The sequence below is a fragment of the Globicephala melas genome, chromosome 11, assembly GCF_963455315.2.
Source record: "Globicephala melas chromosome 11, mGloMel1.2, whole genome shotgun sequence".
NCBI lineage: Eukaryota > Metazoa > Chordata > Mammalia > Artiodactyla > Delphinidae > Globicephala > Globicephala melas.
Window position 1 is genome coordinate 37,245,754 of NC_083324.2, and position 19,991 is coordinate 37,265,744.

A 19,991-nucleotide genomic window follows, 5' to 3' on the forward strand; every position below is an offset into this window, starting at 1 on the left:
TAACCAAGCTGGTGCAAATGATTTTCAATGCTTTATTTGGATATTTTGAGTATGTTGGCTATCTCCCACATGGTATAACGTTGACTATTCTCAATTAATGTCTTGATTTGATCGCTATCAACTTCACATGGTCTACCTGACCATGGAGCATCATCCAGCTAGAAATCTCCAGCATGAAAATACACAAATCACCTTTGACACGTTCGATCAGTCACAGCACCTTCTCCATACACTGCACAAATCTTTTTTTGCATTTCAGTTACATTTTTACCTTTCTAGAAATAATAAAGCATAATATGCCGAAAATGTTGCTTTTTTTCTTCCATCTTCTATATTAAAATGGCTACACAAAAATCACCAATTTTGATAAGTTTTTTTAAAATGCATGCTGATATGACAGCTGTCACAATATAATCTAACAAAACTGTTTCGAATGAAGTTGAAGACAACTAAGCGCTACTAGAGCCACCTTACGGAAAACCAAACGAACTTTTTGGCCAACTCAATAAAAACTATCTGGAGAAACACAGTTCTATGTAAATTTGATAGCTATCTTCAAGGGTATATAAAAGCTCATAGGCTTTTACTTTTATTTATATATTCTATATATTTCATCGAGGTGTAGTTGATGTACAATATTATATAAGTTTCAGCTGTACAACAGTGATTCACAACTTTTAAAGGTTATGTTCCATTTATATATATTATAAAATATTGGCTATATTCTCTGTGTTGTTATATCCTTGCAGCTTATTTATTTTATACATAGTAGTTTGTACCTCTTAATCTTCTACCCCTTCCCATGTCCCTCCCCTCACTGGAAACCAACAGTTTGTTCTCTATATCTGCAAGTCTGTTTCTTTCTCGTTATATTCACTAGTTTGTTTTACGTTTTAGATTCCACATATAAGTGATATCATACAGTATTTGTCTTTCTCTAACTTATGTCACTTAGCATAATACCCTCCAACTCCATCTATGTTTTTGCAAATGGCAAAATTTCATTCTTTTTTAAGGCTGAGTAGTATTCCATTGTACATATATATACACTACATCTTCTTTATCCGTTCATCTTTTGATGGACACTTAGGTTGCTTCCATATCTTGGCAACTGTAAATAATGCTTCTATGAACACTGGGGTGTATACATCTATACATCTTTTTGAATTAGTGGTTTTTTTTTTTCGGATATATACCCAGGAGTGGAATTGTTGGGTCACATGGTAGTTCTATTTTCAGTTTTTTGAGAATCCTCCATACTGTTTTTCACAGTCGCTACACCAATTTACATTCCCACCAACGGTATGTGAGGGTTCCCTTTTCTCCACAGCCTCACCAACATTTGTTATTTGCGTCCTTTTTCATGATAGCCATTCTGACAGGTTTGAGGTGATATATCGTTGTGGTTTTAATTTGCATTTCTCTGATGATTAATGATGTTGAACATCTTTTCATGTGCCTGCTGGCCATCTGTACGTCTTCTTTGGAAAAACGTCTATTCAGATCTTATAGGCTTTTAAATAGTGCTTCTAATTTAATCAAGCAATATTCAGTTTAGAATTAATGTTAATATGTACAACTGTACATGATATAACATGTACAGTTGTACTATGTGCTGTGAAGCACAACAGGTTTCTAAATAAAAGAGTTTGCACAGAGACCATTCAGAGATAAAGGAGGTTGGCCACTGGACAAATTTTTCTTAATCAGTAATCAAATTAATCTTAATCAAGATTTAGATAGAAATTAAAGAGTTTTTTTTTTTTTTTTTTTTGCGGTATGCAGGCCTCTCACTGTTGTGGCCTCTCCCGTTGTGGAGCACAGGCTCCGGAGGCGCAGGCTCAGCGGCCACGGCTCACGGGCCCAGCCGCTCCGCGGCATGTGGGATCTTCCCGGACCGGGGCACGAACCTGTGTCCCCTGCATCGGCAGGCGGACTCTCAACCACTGCGCCACCAGGGAAGCCCTAAACAGAGTTTTAAAATGAGGGAAAAAGAAAAGGAGAAGTTGAGCTAAGATGAAAGCTGTTTTGAAATAAAGATCTTCTATTTTAGTTCCAGAATGACTGATACTGGCAGACTAATCATTGACTCTCATTAGCGTCAGGCTTTCTTGGTGATGCTAACACTGAACAGGAATAGAAAAAGTGACATTTATGTGTGTCTTTTTTGGGGGCTGGGTGTGTAACCTTTGTTCAGCAAAAAACAGACTTCACAATGTGACAAACCCGGCAACACTTTTGTTCACTCTGGATTCAAACTGGAACTCAAGTTACTTATCAAAGCATAAGGAATCCACCATGGAAAGAGCAGAAAATGTATTTTGGTCAGAAGAAATGGCCAAAAAGCACACATGAAAAGATGCTCAACATCACTAATTATCAGAGAAATGCAAATCAAAACCACAATGAGGTCTCACTTCACACTGGTCAGAATGGCCACCATCAAAAAGTCTACAAATAAATACTAGAGATAGTGTGGAGAAAAGGGAGCCCTCCTATATTGTTGGTGGGAATGTAAACTGGTACAGTCGTTGTGGAGAACAGTATGGAGGTTCCTTAAAAAACTAAAAATAGAACTACCATATGGTCCAGCAATCCCACTCCTGGGCATATATCTGGAGAAAACCAAAATCCAAAAGGACAGGTGCACTCTAATGTTCACTGCAGTACTGTTTACAACAGCCAAGACGTGGAAGCAACCTAAATATCCATCGACAGAGGAGTGGATAAAGAAAATGTGGTACATACATACAATGGAATATTACTCAGCCATAAAAAAGAATGAAATAATGCCCTTTGCTGCAACATGGATGGACCCAGAGATTATCATACTAAGTGAAGTAAGTCAGACAGAGAAAGACAAAAATATCATGTGATATCACTTACATGTGGAATCTAAAAAAAAAATGGTACAAATGAATGTATTTACAAAACAGAAATAGTCACAGATGTAGAAAACAAACTTATGGTTACTAGGGGGGGTTGGGGGGAGGGATAAATTGGGAGATTAGGATTGATGCATACACACTACTATATGTAAAATAGATAACTAACAAGGACCTACTATATAGCACAGGGAACTCTACTCAATGCTCTGTGATGACCTATATGGGAAAAGAATCTAAAAAAGAGTGGATATATGTATAGGTATAACTGATTCACTTTGCTGTACAGCAGAAACTAACACACATTGTAAATCAACTATACTCCAATAAAATTTTTTTAAAAAAGTAATTAGGGAAGGTCTCAAATTATCACAAAAAGAAAGAGAAATTGCCTGAACAGGAGAAAAAATGTCTGTAGGAGACTGAACTTTACATCTGGCAACTGATCAGCACAAATCAACTAAGGTGTGTATGATCAGCAACTGCAAATGCAACACAAAGTCTCCTAGCCAAAGAAGCACGTTACCATGACTGGCGCTGGGGGCAGAGTACTTGGCGCTGGACTTGCGGATGATATTCTCGTGGATCTGGGACCACTCACTCTCGTTGTTGCACCTGCAACAGAAGGACAGGCATTATGATCCTCAACAGTTTTAAACATCTGGTCTGACGTTCAATGTGTAACACTAAGTTTGAAGGGATACTTCAAACTCACTTTCCTAAAGAAATGAACATATATTTTACTAAATTAGACAAGGCTCATTTTCTGGTAAGGCACACAGAAGATTCATATTTGAGGAAATAGTAGAAACTCTAAAATGAACCTCTGCAAATATTTTTGAGTGGCAAAATAACCTATTCTCTGAAGTAACACTTTCCCACATGACAAGTTTTTTTCATTTTTAGTTCCTTATACACCCTTAAAACTAGGCGCTAGAGGAAAGCTCCTGATAGAGGAAAAAACAGTTCCTTTCAACAAGTACTGCTGTTTACAAACTTCCATGTCACACTTGCTCTACGAAGTCATTCAACTGTTGCTGTAATGGCCCCAGAGAAAAATCCTGCTAAGCTCAGGGCAATGTTGATATTTGCCTGTGGCTGTATTTCAGCCAGACCACGATAAGAAGAAAAGTTTGGGAGAGTAGTGGGCTTGGTTCACTGTGAAATCCTCTGTAGTCAAGGATAAGGAGGGCTTAGTAGAGAAGGCTGGATGCCTAAATATGTAAGGATAAAGTTCTTTCCTAGGGACTTCAGGATTGGGAGAAAAGAGAGAATGGAGGAACAACACTGCACCTCTATTAATTTCTGACATTTTTAGAGTCTTCCCCACTAAAGGAAAATTCCAAGAAAGCTGCAGTCATACAACCACTTGGTATGGTTTAGGAACAGAGACTAGGAAGGAATTCCTCATCCTAATGTAGACATCTTGATGAAACAACTGAAATGAGATTAGAATCATCTCTTGAAAATTCCATGTCACACCCAGAGTCTCCACAGCCTCGGCCCCTCCCTTCCCCTGTTGGATAGGGAGAACCCACTGACCCCAGAAAACAGAGTCCATGTACAAAGGAAACCACACAGGATCTTTCCATGGTAACTTAGAAGTGTGTAGTCCAGCCACAGCAAGAGGAAACTCCAGCAAGAGTTATATCAGGTGCCATCCAGCAGCGTGAAGCACAACAGGTTTCTAAATAAAAGAGTTTGTATAGAGATCATTCAGAGATAAAGGAGGTTGGCCACTGGACAAATTTTTCTTAATCAGTGGCTCTTCGGACTCCTTAGTAGAAATAAGCCTCACTTAGAGATGTTACAAAGAATTGTCAAAGATAAGGTTCTCAAAGTCCAGAGCTGTGAGGATAACTTCTGCTTACAGAAATCCTTCCAAGGAAAGGAAGGGGGAGAGTGTTCTTTAAAATGATCACTTGTGATTAGCAACTCAGTTGGAAATCAAAAGTGAGAGGTGCTGGCAGCAGCACGTCTAGCCCTTCCTGTCTGACATGCACACTGTCTCAGCTCTTCCAATCAGTCAATACATCAGAGAAGTGCCCAGCTGGTGAGGACTGAGACTTGTCTTGCTGTCAGATTTTTGTCACTTTCTAGGTTTACAAAATCAGTAGTTACATTCTTTAATAGAAATCTGACTATAGTTTGTTATAGTGTATTCCCCCCCACTTCAAAATAAGAGTCTTGACTAATGCACAGTATAAAGAATACAGACAATAATATTGTACTATAATGATGCAATGTGATAAATATTGCTTGACTGGCAATCATAATACAATATATAAATATATCAAGGTAACACGCTATACATCTCAAGTATATATATACATATATATATATATAAAATACATACACAAAGAATCCAAATAAATAAATAAATAAAACCAAAAGGAAAAAAAAAAGAGTCTTGAAAATTAATTCCCTCTCTCCAATGGGTAGTATAATTTCAGTATTTCTCCAATAAAACACTCACTGGTTCTTTGGCAGTATAGAATCAGTGAGCTGGTGCTTTATCAACCACATCAACAGTGACAATGTGTATTATTTCACTGACATGTACTTTTCCACCCGACACATACAATTCAGATGCCAGACACCTGATGACTTGTCCCCTGTACTCCTCTCCCTTTGTATGCCCCTTAACTATCATTGGCATTCAGAGATCTGCATTTGAAGCCCATTTCTTTCCTACCATATAAGCTTTCTGGGCAATCTCACCTGCTCCCATGGTTTCAACCACCACCAAAAGCAGATAAGACCCAAAGCAGTGTCTCCAGCCCAGACTCACCCCTAAGTTTCTGACCTGCATGGCCACAAGACAGCTTATCATTTCCTACCCACCCGTCTGCTCCTAGAAACTCCTTCTGAGTAGAACCCACTAGTTCACTAAACCAGAACTCTTCCAGCTGTCATCACATCCTGTAGATTTTGTTATCTTAAAATCTGTCACATCTGACCTCTCCTCTTCATGGCCTTGGTTCAGCCATTACCACCTCTCTTCCAAACCAGTGTAATCACCTCTTAACTGGCCTTTCAATTATCTCCCTTTCTAGGATGCCAAGGGAGCTACTCAAATCATCTGAAACTAAATGGATGTGGTATCATTAGCATATTTTAACCAATCACTAGGATATTTCGTAAGGAAAAAATATAAATGTAATAAGCATTTATTAACCAAATGAGTTATGATTAGAATGAAGCATGATTATGTTGTATCCAATCAAATTAGTATTTAGAGCATGATTACTGATGTTGATAGTTTGCCCTCAATCATAAGACTCACAAGGGATTGTATCTAAAACAGGTCTGTGTGCCTCTGTGGCACACCTTCCTCACGGAGGAGGTAACCAGCACAGGCAATGAAGTAGCACTTCAACCACTACATGTCCAGGGATTTTACTCAAGGTTTAACACAGAGGGGTGAGAGGTTTTTGGTTTTCTACATGGGATCACTAAGCATTCCAAAGCATCAGAGCAGGTGTGCAGATTCTGCTCAGCAAAGAGTGTTCAGAATACTGTTCTTATTCACTCATGTACTAGAGCACACTTTACCATTTGCCTCTTCCCTACTACCTCCTTATCTTCTTGATTTCTGTGGGTATTCACCCAACTTTCTTCTCATCTTTCCCCAAGGTGGGCAACCCAAAAAAGTATTCAAGAAGTTTTAAAGAGTTGTTTGTAAGACCTTTAAGTCTGCTTTTTTAGGATGCCTAATATAGGTAGGTAATGATCAGGATATTCTCCCATATTTTATTTCACTAAGATAGGTATTCTCATGTTCATCTTACAGATGAGGAGAGTGAGGTGAAGCTGTAGTCTAGACACAGGTCTGTCTGGACCCAAAGCAGGGCAGGGGTGAGGGTGGAGGGGCAGAGAGAAAGAAGCTGCAGAGTTCTGTGACCCTGAAAACCTTACTCCCACACCAGGCTTCAGTGTACTTGTCTCCCTGACACCAGTCAGAATTCCCATTCTGTCTACCTTCATCTAACTGCAACTATTCAGTTTTGACTATGGCTTAAAACTTAATTTAGTGCAAATAATCCATATTAAAATTCTTTCTTGGAGAGTGGCCAAGATGGCAGAATAAAAACACTCTGAGCTCACCTCTTCTCACACCAAAATCACAACTATTTGCAGAACCATTGTTAAAAAATACTGGAACCTACCAGAAAAGATCTTCTACAGCCAAAGACATAAAGAAGGAACCACAACGAGACCAGAAGAAGGGGAAGACTCATAATCAAACCCCATATCTCCAGATGGGTGACCCACAAACTGGAGAATATATTGCAGAAGTTCTACCATAGGAGTGAGAGTTCTGAGCCCCACGTCAGGCTCCCCAGCCCAGCACTGGCAAGATGAGCCCCCAGAGCATTTGGTTTTGAAGACCAGTGGGGCTTACTTAAAATAGAGACTTCACTCTTAAAGGGAGTGAAAAAAGCTCCCTTTTTTTTTTTCACACAAAAGCTCATGCACACCAGCACATAGGGAAAAAAATATAATTTGACAGGAGCCTGGGCCAGACCTTCCTGCTGGTTTTGGAGCGTCTCCTGGAGAGGTGAGGCATGGATGAAGCTCACCCTGGGAACACAGACACTGGTGGCAAACATACTGGGGAACACTGTTGACGGCTGACATCTTGGCTCTTTAGTTCCAAGACCTGGCCCTATCCAACAGCCTCTAGGCAGCACTGCTGGGACACTTTAGGCCAAACAACTAACTGGGTGGGGACACAGTGCCAACAATCAGCAGACAGGCTGCCTAAAGACTAAAGAGCCCATAGCTACCTCTGGGCTTGCCCCTAGACATGGCCCAGCCCACCCGAGGGCCAAGATGGAGCCGTACCCACCAGTGGACAGGCACGAGCCCCTCCCACCAGGAAGCCAGACCAAGCCTCTAGACCAACCTCATCCACAAGGGGGCAGACGCCAGAAGCAAGAAAACTACGACCCCTCAATACAGGGCAGACCCTACCCTGGGATCAGCTGGGCCCTGGCCTGGCCCACTAGCAGGCCAATGCAACCTTCAGGACACCCCAGAACCCATACCCAACTGTGTCAGGAACCAACATCCCCCCCCACAAAACAACCTGAAATGAGCTCTGGGATCCCTGGGCTGCAGCCAGACTCCAGGAACAAGCTCTGCTTGCTAGTAGACTGGCATTAACCCCAGGATCTGGCTTCACCTGCCAGTAGGAGGGCAACAGCCCCAGTCTTCAGGACTCTGACTCCACCCACCAGTAAGCCAGCACTAGCCCTGGGGGTGATGTAGGATTGTGCAACCAGCCACCTCATGACCAGGCCCTGCTAAATAGCAGCCAGTAGCATCCACACAAAGCAGGTTCTGGCAATCAACCAGACTAGGGGCCTATCAGACCATCCACACAGTTAGCCCACCACACAGAAGGACCCACATAGCCCTCTTCGAGTGAACCCTTAGAGCACACAGCTTGGGTGACGGGAGTGCGGAACTGCTGGGATGCATAGGACGCTTCTACAGAGGGCTGCTTCTCCGAGGTCAAGAAAAGTAACTAACCTACCACATACATAAAAATACAAATAGCAACTGAGACAAAACAAGAAATATGTTTCAGACGAAAGAACAAGATAAAACCCCAGAAGAACAACTAAGTGAAGTGGAGACAGGCAATCTACCCAAGGCGTTCAGAGTAATGATCGTAAAGATAATCAAAGAACTCGAGAGAAGAATGGATGCACAGAAAAAGAAGTCAGAAATTTTTTAACAGAGTTAGAAAATATAAAGAACAACCAAACAGAGGTGAAGAATACAATAACTGAAATGAAAAATGCACTGGAAGGAATCAACAGTAGACTAAATGAACCAGAAGAATGGATCAGTGAGCTGGGAAGACAGAGTAGTGGAAATCACTGCTGCTGAACAGACAAAAGAAAGAAGAATGAACAGAAGTCAGGACAGATTAAGAGACCTCTGGGACAACATCAAGTCTGCTAATATTCACATTACAGGGGTCCCAGAAGAGAGAAAGGGCCCAAGAAAATATCTGAAGAGATAACAGCTGAAAACCTCCTTCATCTGGGAAAGGAAACAGTCACCCAAGTCCAAGAAGCACAGAGTCCCATACAGGATTAACCCAAAGAGGAAAAGACAAGATACATTGTAATCAAAATGACAAAAATTAAAGATAGAGAAAACTAAAAGCAGCTAGGGGAAAGCAACAAATAACATACAAGGGAACTCCCATAATACTATCAGTCAATTTTTCAGCAGAAACTCAGCAGGCTAGAAGGGAATGGTATGATATATTTAAAGTGATGAAAGAGAAGAACCTACAACCAAGAATACTCTACCCAGCAAGGCTCTCAGATTAGAAGGAGAAATCAAAAGCTTTACAGACAAGCAAAAGCTAAAGAATTCAGCACCACCAAACCAGCTTTACAACAAATGTTAAAGGAACTTCTCTAGGTAAAAAAGAAAAGGCCACAACTAGAAACAAGAAAATTACAGAATGAAAAAGCTCATTGGTAAAGGGAAACATACAGTAAAGGTAGAAAATATCCACAAACAAAGCTCATAGGGAGGTTAAAACACAAGAGTGATAAAATCACCTGTATCCACAATAAGCAGTTAAAGAGATACACAAAACTATTAGATGTAAAATATGATATCAAAAACAGTAATCATGAGAGGAGGAGAGTACAAATGCAAGGTATCTAAAATGCATCTGAAATTAAGAGATCAGCAACTTACAACAACCATGTATATACAAAGACAGCTATACAAACACCTGACGTAATTGCAAACCAAAATTTATAACAGATATACACACAAAAAAGAAAAAGGAATCCAAAGGTAACACTAAAGATAGAGAGAGCAAAAGAAAAAGGGGAAAATAAGACCTATAAAAACAAATCGAAAACAATTAAAATGGCAATAGGAACATACATATCAATAATTACTTTAAATGTAAATGGGCTAAATGCTCCAACCAAAAGACACACACTGGCTGAATGGATACAAAAACAGGACCCATATATGCTGCCTACAAGAGACTCATATCAGATCTAGAGACACATACAGACTGAAAGTGAGGGGATGGAAAAACACAGTCCATGCAAATGCAAATCAAAAGAAAGCCAGAGTAGCAATACTTATATCAGACAAAATAGACTTTAAAATAAAGATTGTTATAAGAAATAAAGAAAGACACTACACAATGATCAAGGGATCAATCCAAGAAAAAGATGAAACAACTGTAAATATATATGCACCCAACATAGGAGCACCTCAATATATAAGGCAAATATTAACAAATATAAAAGAAAGAATCAATGGTAACACAATAATAGTAGCGGACTTTAATACCCCACTTAGGGGACATCCCTGCTGGTGCAGTGGCTAAGAATCCATCTGCCAAAGCAGGGGACACGGGTTCAAGCCCTGGTCTGGGAAGATTCCACATGCTGTGGAGCAACTAAGCCTGTGCGCCACAACTACTGAGGCTGCATTCTAAAGCCCACGAGCCACAACTACTAAGCCTGTGTGCTGCAACTACCGAAGCCCACGCGCCTAGAGAAGCCACCGCAATGAGAAGCCTGCGCACCACAACGAAGAGTAGCCCCCACTAGCCGCAACTCGAGAGAGCCCGCGCGAGCAGCAACAAAGACCCAATGGAGCCAAAAATAAATAAATTAATTTATTTTAAAAATACCCCACTTACATCAATGGACACGTTATCCAGACAGAAAATCAAAAAGGAAACACAGGCCTTAAATGACATGTTAGACCAGATGGATTTAATTAATATTTACAGAGCATTCCATCCAAAAGCAGCAGAATACACATTCTTTTCAAGTGCATGTGGAACACTCTCCAGGACAGAACACATGCTGGGCCACAAGGCAAGCCTCAGTAAATTTAAGAAAACTAAAATCATATCAAGCATCTTTTCCAACCACAATGCAATGAGGCTAGAAATCAACCACAAGAAAAGAACTGCAAAAAACACAAACATGTGGAGGCTAAACAATATGCTACTAAACAACCAGTGGATCACTGAAGAAATCGAAGAGGAAATTAAAAAATACCTAGACACAAATGAAAACAAGATGATCCAAAACCTATGGGGTGCAGCAAAAGCAGTTCTAAGAAGGAAGTTTAGAGCGATACAAGCTTACCTCAGGAAACAAGAAAAATCTCAAATAAACAACCTAATCCTACACCTAAAGCAACTAGAGAAAAAAGAACAAACAAAACCCAAAGTTAGTAGAAGGAAAGAAATCATAAAATCAGAGCAAAAATAAATGAAATAGAGACTAAAAAAAAAAATAGAAAAGATCGATGAAACTAAAAGCTGGTTCTTGGCAAATATAAACAAAATGGATAAACCTTTAGCCAGAGTCATCAAGAAAAAAAAGGGAGAGGGCCCAAATCAATGATATCAGAAATGGAAAAGGAGAAGTTACAACCAGCACCACAGAAATACAAAGGATCATAAGAGACTACTATGAGCAATTATATGCCAATAAAATGGACAACCTAGAAGAAATGGACAAATTCTTAGAAAGGTACAATCTTCCAAAACTTAACTAGGAAGAAATAGAAAATATGAATAGACCAATTATCAGTACTGAAAATGAATCAGTAATTTAAAAACTCCCGATAAACAAAAGTCCAGGACTAGATGGCTTCATAGGTAAATTCCACCAAAAATTTAGAGAAGAGTTAACACCCATCCTTCTGAAACTATTCCAAAAAAACTGCAGAGAAAACAACACTTCCAAATTCATCCTATGAGGCCACGATCACCCTGATATGAAAACCAGACAAAAATATCATAAAAAAAAGAAAATTACAGGCCAATATCACTGATGAACAAAGACACCAAAATCCTCAACAAAATACTAGCAAACTGACTCCAACAATATATTAAAAGGATCATACACCATGGTCAAGTGGAATTTATCCTAGAAATGCAAGGATTTTTCAATATCCACAAATCAATCAATGTGATACACCACACTAACATACTGAAGAATAAAAACCACATGATCATCTCAGTAGATACAGAAAAAGCTTTTGATGAAATTCAACATCATTTATGATAAAAACTCTTCAGGAAGCTGGCATAGAGGGAACACACCTCAATATAATAAAGGTCATAAATTACAAACCCACTACTATCATACACAACAGTGAAAAGCCGAAAGTATTCCCTCTAAGATCAGGAACAAGACAAAGATGTCCACTCTTGCCACTTTTATTCAACATAATTTTGGAAATCCTAGCCACAGCAATGAGAGAAGAAAAAGAAATAAAAGGAATCCAAATTGGAAAACAAAAAGTAAAATTGTCACTGTTTGCCAGTGTCATGATACTATACATAGAAAATCCTAAAGATGCTACCAGAAAGCTACTAGAGCTCATCAATGAATTCGGTAAAGTTGCTGGATGCAAAATTAATATACAGAAATCTGCTGCATTTCTATACAATAGCAATGAACTACTAGAAAGCAGAATTAAGGAAATAACCTCATTTACCATGACATCAAAAATAATGAAATACCTAGGAATAAACCTACCTAAGGAGGCAAAAGACGTGTCCTCTGAAAACTGTAAGATGCTGATGAAAAAAATTGAAGACCACACAAACAGATGGAAAAATATACCGTATTCTTGGATTGGGAGGATGAATACTGTTAAAATGACTATACTACCCAAGGCAATCTACTGATTCAGCGCAATCCCTACCAAACTACCAATGGCATTTTTCACAGAACTGGAGCAAAAAATTTAAAAATTTGTATGGAAACACAAAAGACCCTGGATAGCCAGAAAAATCTTAAGAAGAACGGAGCTGGAGGATTTCAGACTATACTACAAAGCTGAATTTATCAAAATAGTATGTTACTGTCACAAAAACAGACATAGAGATCAATGGATCAGGATAGAGAGCCCAGAAATAAACCCGTACACTTACAGTCAATTAGTTTTCAACAAAGGAGGCAAGAATATACCAATACAATGGAGAAAAGATGGTCTCTTCAGTAAGTGGTGCTGGGAAAACTGGACAGGTACATGTAAAAGAATGGAATTAGAACATTCTCTAACATCATAAACAAAAATAAATTCAAAATGGATTAAAGGGGGGCTTCCCTGGTGGCGCAGTGGTTGAGAGTCCGCCTGCTGATGCAGGGGACACGGGTTCGTGCCCCGGTCTAGGAAGATCCCACATGCCGCAGAGCGGCTGGGCCCGTGAGCCATGGCCGCTGAGCCTGTGCGTCCGGAGCCTGTGCTCCGCAATGGGAGAGGCCACAACAGTCAGGGGCCCGCGTACCGCAAAAAAAAAAAAAAAAAAAAAAAAAAATATATATATATATATATATATATATAGTGCTTTAGCAAGAATACTTATTTTTATTCCTCTTTCCAGGTGGTGAAAACCCTTATGTGAGTAACACTTCCACCCCTTCCATCACTTTCCTGCGAAAAGGAGTGACTTCTTTGGCCAGTGCTTCTAAGAGAAGGACCCACACATGAACATTTCAGATCTGCCTCTTCCCTCTTTTGGGAGCAACCTGTTTGCAGACAGTACACAATCTCTGCACCAACAGGCCCCACATTGACTGTGACTTTAAAAGTCTTTCTAATTCAGAGTTAATGTTAATCAAAAGTTAGAATGCGTTGAATGGTGGTCCCTAAAAAGATATGTCCATATCCTAATCCCTAGAAATGTGCATGTTTCCTTATTTGGAAAAAGTGTCTTTGCAGTTGTAATTAAGTTGAGGATCTTGAGATGAAATTATCCTGGATTATGTGCACAAGTCCAAGTTCATACTAAAAATGGTAGTTCTATTTTTAGTTTTTAAAGGAACCTCCATATTGCTCTCCATAGTGGCTGTACCAATTTACACTCCCACCAACAGTGCAGGAAGGTTCCCTTTCCTCCACACCCTTTCCAGCATTTACTGTTTGTAGATATTTTGATGATGGCCGTTCTGACCAGTGTGAGGTGACACCTCATTGTAGTTTTGATTTGCATTTCTCTAATTATTGATGTTGAGCATCTTTTCATGTGCTTTTTAGCCATCTGTATGTCTTCTTTGGAGAAATGTCTAGTTAGATCTGCCCATTTTCTGATTGGGTTATTTGTGTTTTTGATTGAGCTGCATGAGCTATTTGTATATTGTAGAGATTAATCCCTTGTCAGTTGCTTTATTTGCAAATATTTTCTCCCATTCTGAGGGTTGTCTTTGTTGCTAATAAAGGTGTCACATTTATCCATACTGCTATATATATATATACACACTATAAATTTATAGTAGACATACATACTATAAATTAAAAAAAATATGCCACATGTACCTATGTGACTCTACATTGGTACATCCATTTTAATCTACACCCACTTAACATTCTGATCTCAAAACCAATCTACTGATATCCATTAGCCCCCTCAAACTGCAACAAACAGCATTTTTATTCTTAGTTTACTAAGCCAAAATTGTTAAATAATTGGGAATGAAGGTTGACCTTTGTCAAGTTATGTTTTTTGATATCAGACTTATTGTAAGGTCTTTCCCCTCTGGATGACTAATATGCTAACTGCACTGTGATCAGAGTGTGGCTTGTGCCATGTGGAATTTATGAAATTTTTTTCTATGAATAATTTTTGTAAAATGTTCCATGGGCCCTGGAAAAGATGTATTCTGTTTGTTGGACAAATCTTTTTTTTTTTTTTTTTTTTTTAGCACTGGAAGAATCATACAGCCTGGTGAGCTGGGATTCTCCAGTTACATCTGCTGTCCTGGCAAGCAATAGCACTCCATTTGACTATCAGCACGTACTGATTTACATGATAAATTATGCCACCCTGTGTAGAGGTAGGAGAGCAAGTAGCTAAGAGTATGGTCTCTTAACAAGGCTGCTCAGGCACGTGCCTCACCACTCTGTGTCCTGTCTCCCTCATATGTAAAAAAGAGATAACAGCCCAGGTGAGTGCTCAATGATGCTGTTATTCTCTGTCACATCAACCTTATTCAGATTCTCTCCTAAGTCAGATTTATTTATCTGATTTAGATATTTATCTCCATCCTTATTTTTGTCTTCTTATATGTCAAAAGGGATGTTAACAAATCTCTTGATTTTACTGTACTTTTATCTTTATATTTATAATAAATTGGACATAATAATTTTGAGTCATTATTATATTCAAAGGTCACAACAATTAGACCTTCACTATAAATTTCACCATGTATCAGTATATCAGCTCTTTCTATCCCTGTAAAGGAAAAAAAAGGGCTTTCTGGAACACTGGTGAGCTGGAGGCAGAGATGCTGGCAAGGACACCTGGGCTTCTCACTCTGCTTTCTTTCCCCAGTTAAGAAGGTGAGTGTGTTAAGGCTATGTTTGGTCAATGTTTCTTTAAACTGAAGAACATGAACTGTTGAGTAAATATCTCCGGAATGAAGTGTGAACCCTTAATTTAACGGTAGTAGAGTAGTCACCCTCTACTTTGCAGAGTCCAAATATCAGGGGCTGCTTCTGCTGGGGATTCTAGGGCTGAGGGAGTGAGTGGTGCATTACATGTTATGTGTGTGCCTACCCTGAGAAGCCATTTTGCTTCCCGTGAGATATGTATTCTTGGAGGATGAAAGAGGAAACCAAATTTAACTTTATTGTGTGTGTGTTTTCTTTTTCTGTCAATCCCTGATACTCCTTACACAGCACATTCATTTCATACCTTTTACATTAGAATTTATTTTTTATCATTAATATTACGACATTTCATTTTGTCCGTATTTTATTATTATACTTAGCTTATTTGTTATTAATCTTTTTGTTTCTCTTATTATATTTGTGAGTCTCTCACTAATATATAGATGAATTTTGTTTTTTGCATTTTTTTTTTTTTTTTTTTTTGCGGTACGCGGGCCTCTCACTGTTGTGGCCTCTCCCGTTGCGGAGCACAGGCTCCGGACGCGCAGGCTCAGCGGCCATGGCTCACGGGCCCAGCCTCTCCGTGGCATGTGGGATCCTCCTGGACTGGGGCACGAACCCGTGTCCCCTGCATCGGCAGGCGGACTCTCAACCACTGCGCCACCAGGGAAGCCCTTTGCCTCTATTTTAAGAATTTTTACCTAATAGGATTTTCTTTCATCTCAATTACATTTATTGTCATAACTGATATGGGCTTTCTACTGTCCTTTGCTCTAGGCTTTCTGATTTTTTAATGCTCTCTTACAGCAGCTTTTGTACTGTTTGATATATATTCTTACATGCATCTTTGTGCTGAATGATTATACATCCTGCATTTATTTATATTAGGGTTTCCTTTAGGATAGAAATGTCTAAATTTTTACTAACAGAAATATTAATACAGCTTTTAAATCTAATTTGTGCCTTTATTACTGGTTAATAAAAGGTATGACAACCCAACAGCCATAAAAACTAAATGTTGACCATAAAGAAGAATAAACACTTAAAAAATAACACGTTCTAGGAAGGATGGGGGCAAGGGATAGTTAGGGAGTTTGGGACTGACATGTACACACTGCTATATTTAAAATGGATAACTAACAAGGACCTACTGTATAGCACAGGGAGCTCTGCTCAATGTTATGTGGCAGCCTGGATGGGAGGGGAGTTTGGGGGAGAATGGTTACATGTATATGTATGGCTGAGTCGCTCTGCTGTGCACCTGAAACTATCACAACACTGTTAATCGGCTATACTTCAATTTAAAATAAAAAGTTAGGGCTTTCCTGGTGGTGCAGTGGCTAAGAATCTGCCTGCCAATGCAGGGTACATGGGTTCAAGCCCTGGTCTGGGAAGATCCCACATGCCGCGGAGCCTGCACTCTAGAGCCCGCGAGCCACAACGACTGAGCCCGCGTGCCGCAACTACTGAGGCCCACGCACCTAGAGCCCATGCTCCGCAACAAGAGAAGCCACCACAGTGAGAAGCCTGCACACTGCAACAAGGAGTGGCCCCCGCTTGCCGCAACTAGAGAAAAGCCCGCGTGCAGCAACAAAAGACCCAACGCAGCCAAAAATAAAATAAAATAAAATAAATAAAAATATTTTTAAAAATTTAAAAAGAAAATAACACGTTCTATAAAGCCCATGATATGATTCTATGCCTAGCATTTTTTGTTATTGGTGCTGTTTTTGAATCATTATAGGTTAAATGAAAAATTAATTTAAAATCAAAGTATGATTACTACCATTCTTTTGTTCTTCCAAGAAATGTCATTAATTTGCTTAGTCACTTACTTAACTGGTGTTGACCACCTCTACCTCTGTAAGATGGTGAAGCTCCACTCAGTGCACAGGCTTGTTATGAAGTTTCAATGTGATTATATAGCCAGAAGGGCTCTGAGAGAGTACAGAGCGCTAAACAAATGTACACTGATATTACCATTGAAAACAGGTGACATTTTATGTGGCCACCATGAAGTAATTAAGATACTATGGATGGAATTATGTAGGATTTGTAGTTTAGATGTGAAAGTGGAACTTGCCAATAAACAAGAGTCACTAGCAAAAAAAAAAGACAGGAAACTCCTTTTAGATGGCATGTAACACACCTATCATTTGGGTATATCTCATTTCCTGAACCACCAATCCTCTCATTTATTTTTCCACCTCTTTCCTGTTTGATTCACTAGTTCAAATGGGTTCTTTTTTCTTCTGTCTCTCTTATATTACCTTATTCCATCCTCCCACCCCCAATTTTTTAGAGGAGGAAACTAAAGTTCTGGGAATTAGGATGACTTTTCCAAATCTCACAGCTTCTATCTATCATCTCATCTACCTAATCTATCTAATAGATGAAAGTATTATATCTATGTTTTTAAAAACCAATCTGGGATCATACATACTACTGACATACTTTTAAGTCAGTTAAAGTTGTTATACAAAGCTAGCTCTATGTTTGTATACTTGTAGAGCCACTGTTCTTTCATATCACTCTTTCTAGAGTAGCAGCAGAACAGAAAAGGAAGGGAAGAGAAAGCACATTTGTTTTTTCAATCCTGTGGCAGAGAATACTTGGGACCTCATGTGCCAACACTAAATCCATGTTAGAGACTCCTGTTGTGAACCTCTCACCTCTGCATGAGCAGGGAGTCATCCTGAGCTAACTTTCTTTATTTTGGTTCATTATTTAACGTGTTCTGTTTTGCAGCAGCACTAACACACACAAAAACCCAGTTAGACACTGAGGCTAGAGACAGTGGGCACTAGAAGTCAAAATAGAGCAGTTCCATGGACAGAGACCTACTGGATTTGAGTCTTCCTTGTATGGCCTGAAAAGACATTTGGTGCAGATGCTCAAACAACGCATGTCTGAACACTGATAATGGACCCAGCATATAATGGTCCTGGGTGGATGATGATCCACTGAAAATTGAGAAGGCCTAGGCTAGGAGAAAGAGAAATATGAGCTATTTCTTTACCTGACTTGCAAGTGAGAAGCAGAATTTTTCATTTAGAGTTATTACATATAAAGACATCAGACTCCTTTAATCTGTACCAAAATGAGAGTGACCCAATAGTCCTTTACCCATTTAAGAATGAGCTTCCATTTAAGAATGGCTCCTAAACAAGTCCCCTCAACTTAAGGCAGTTTCATAGATAAGGTAGTGATGAAACAAAGAACCCAAAGGTGGTGTTCTGAGGAAATGCCTGTGTCTATTCCAAATACAAGGAGAGGTTCCCTTCCAGGCATCACTCACAGAAGAGGCTGCCACCTTGTATTTCCACCCTCACAAAGCCTTTCATGTTATAGGGCATTCTCTGAACCCCTTTATTTTTAACGTCACAGCACTGTTTGGATACGTTACATTATCCTTTGGATAAGATACATTATTACCAATGCAAGTTTTATATGCTTATAAATTTTATCTTGGTTAAAAAAAATTTTAAGAGCAAAACTACACAGATTTAGTAATCATCCTTGGATATGACCTCCAAATTGAAGTATTGGATGCTACTGTAAAACTCACCTTAAAAGCAGCATAGTAAGTGGCTGTATCATTAAGGTCATACACATAGGCCTACATGACAAATGAAAACATAAAAACATCAAGCGTCCAACTATTCAGCAAATATGTTATTGGGCCTCAAGATAAATCTCCAGTGAAAGCATCATTAAGGATTCAAAGAGTGACGTATCAAAACCAAACCTGATAATGTGCCTTGGAAAACTGTCAGATGACTCAGAATATGGCTATAGTGATGACAAAGACCTAATGGCATGGTTGCACATAAAGAATTCAAATAAAATCTTCTCATAAAATGTGGAAGTGGGGAAAAAGCAATACTTCTCAATTTTACATAATATGTGATTGAGTACATAGTGTGTAATACACATTTTATATAATATGATTTAAAATATAACTAAAATGATAAATTTAATATTCTAAGTAGTTATTTATTTCATTAAAGTTGGCCTACAAGTGTTTGGACTTTTTTCAATGTGAAGTTGGAGAGTGGTCATCACGTATTCAGAGGCATCTTGTATTTGGTCATATGTACTATTTATGGTCACACTCCACCCATCCCAATGCTGGCTTTAGCTCCTTGGCATTCCTCTCCTTTCACATCCTAGGCTCCAGATTCAGCAAGCCTTGTGCCTGCCTGAGAGTCCAGTCCCTCTGGCCAAGAACAAACATGATATCTATATCAGAATGAACTTCACATAGTGGTTATTCGTTTGTGATTTTTAAGGTTTCTGGCTCACTAAAAAGCGACCTAGTTTTTACACCTCAGCTTCTTGTTGTGATTTTTTTTAAAAAGGATGTGGTGCCTTCCCAACACACATGATATTAAATATCTATAAAGCCAGAGCAGTGGTCATGACAAGAGACATACAGGGGCTTGAGGCCTGAGGCTGACTCTGAATAACAGAAGAAACAATGAGAAGATCAACAACTAATGAGATATTTTGCTAATTCACTGATTAAAACTATACAAGAGATTTTTTTATCCTTGCAAAATTCTGTCCTAGCAAAGGCTAAAACACTATCAGTAGCTATTAGTAAAACCTTTAAGCTTCCAATTAAACCTAACAAACATGTCCCCTAAAATTTATTGGAAAGTATTACTTCTCCGTAGGGCTGAA

At 39.1% G+C, this 19,991-nt stretch overlaps 1 protein-coding gene across 9 annotated transcripts in view; it reads right to left on the reverse strand.

The window, feature by feature from the left end:
- DOCK3 (dedicator of cytokinesis 3) overlaps window positions 1-19,991 on the reverse strand; it is a 403,879-nt gene that overhangs the window by 108,117 nt on the left and 275,771 nt on the right. For all 9 annotated transcript variants that reach the window (XM_060308605.1, XM_060308604.1, XM_060308607.1 and 6 more), the window contains exon 13: window positions 3,412-3,500. In XM_060308605.1, coding sequence (XP_060164588.1) covers window positions 3,412-3,500 — 89 coding nt within the window. The remainder of the gene's footprint in view (window positions 1-3,411; window positions 3,501-19,991) is intronic.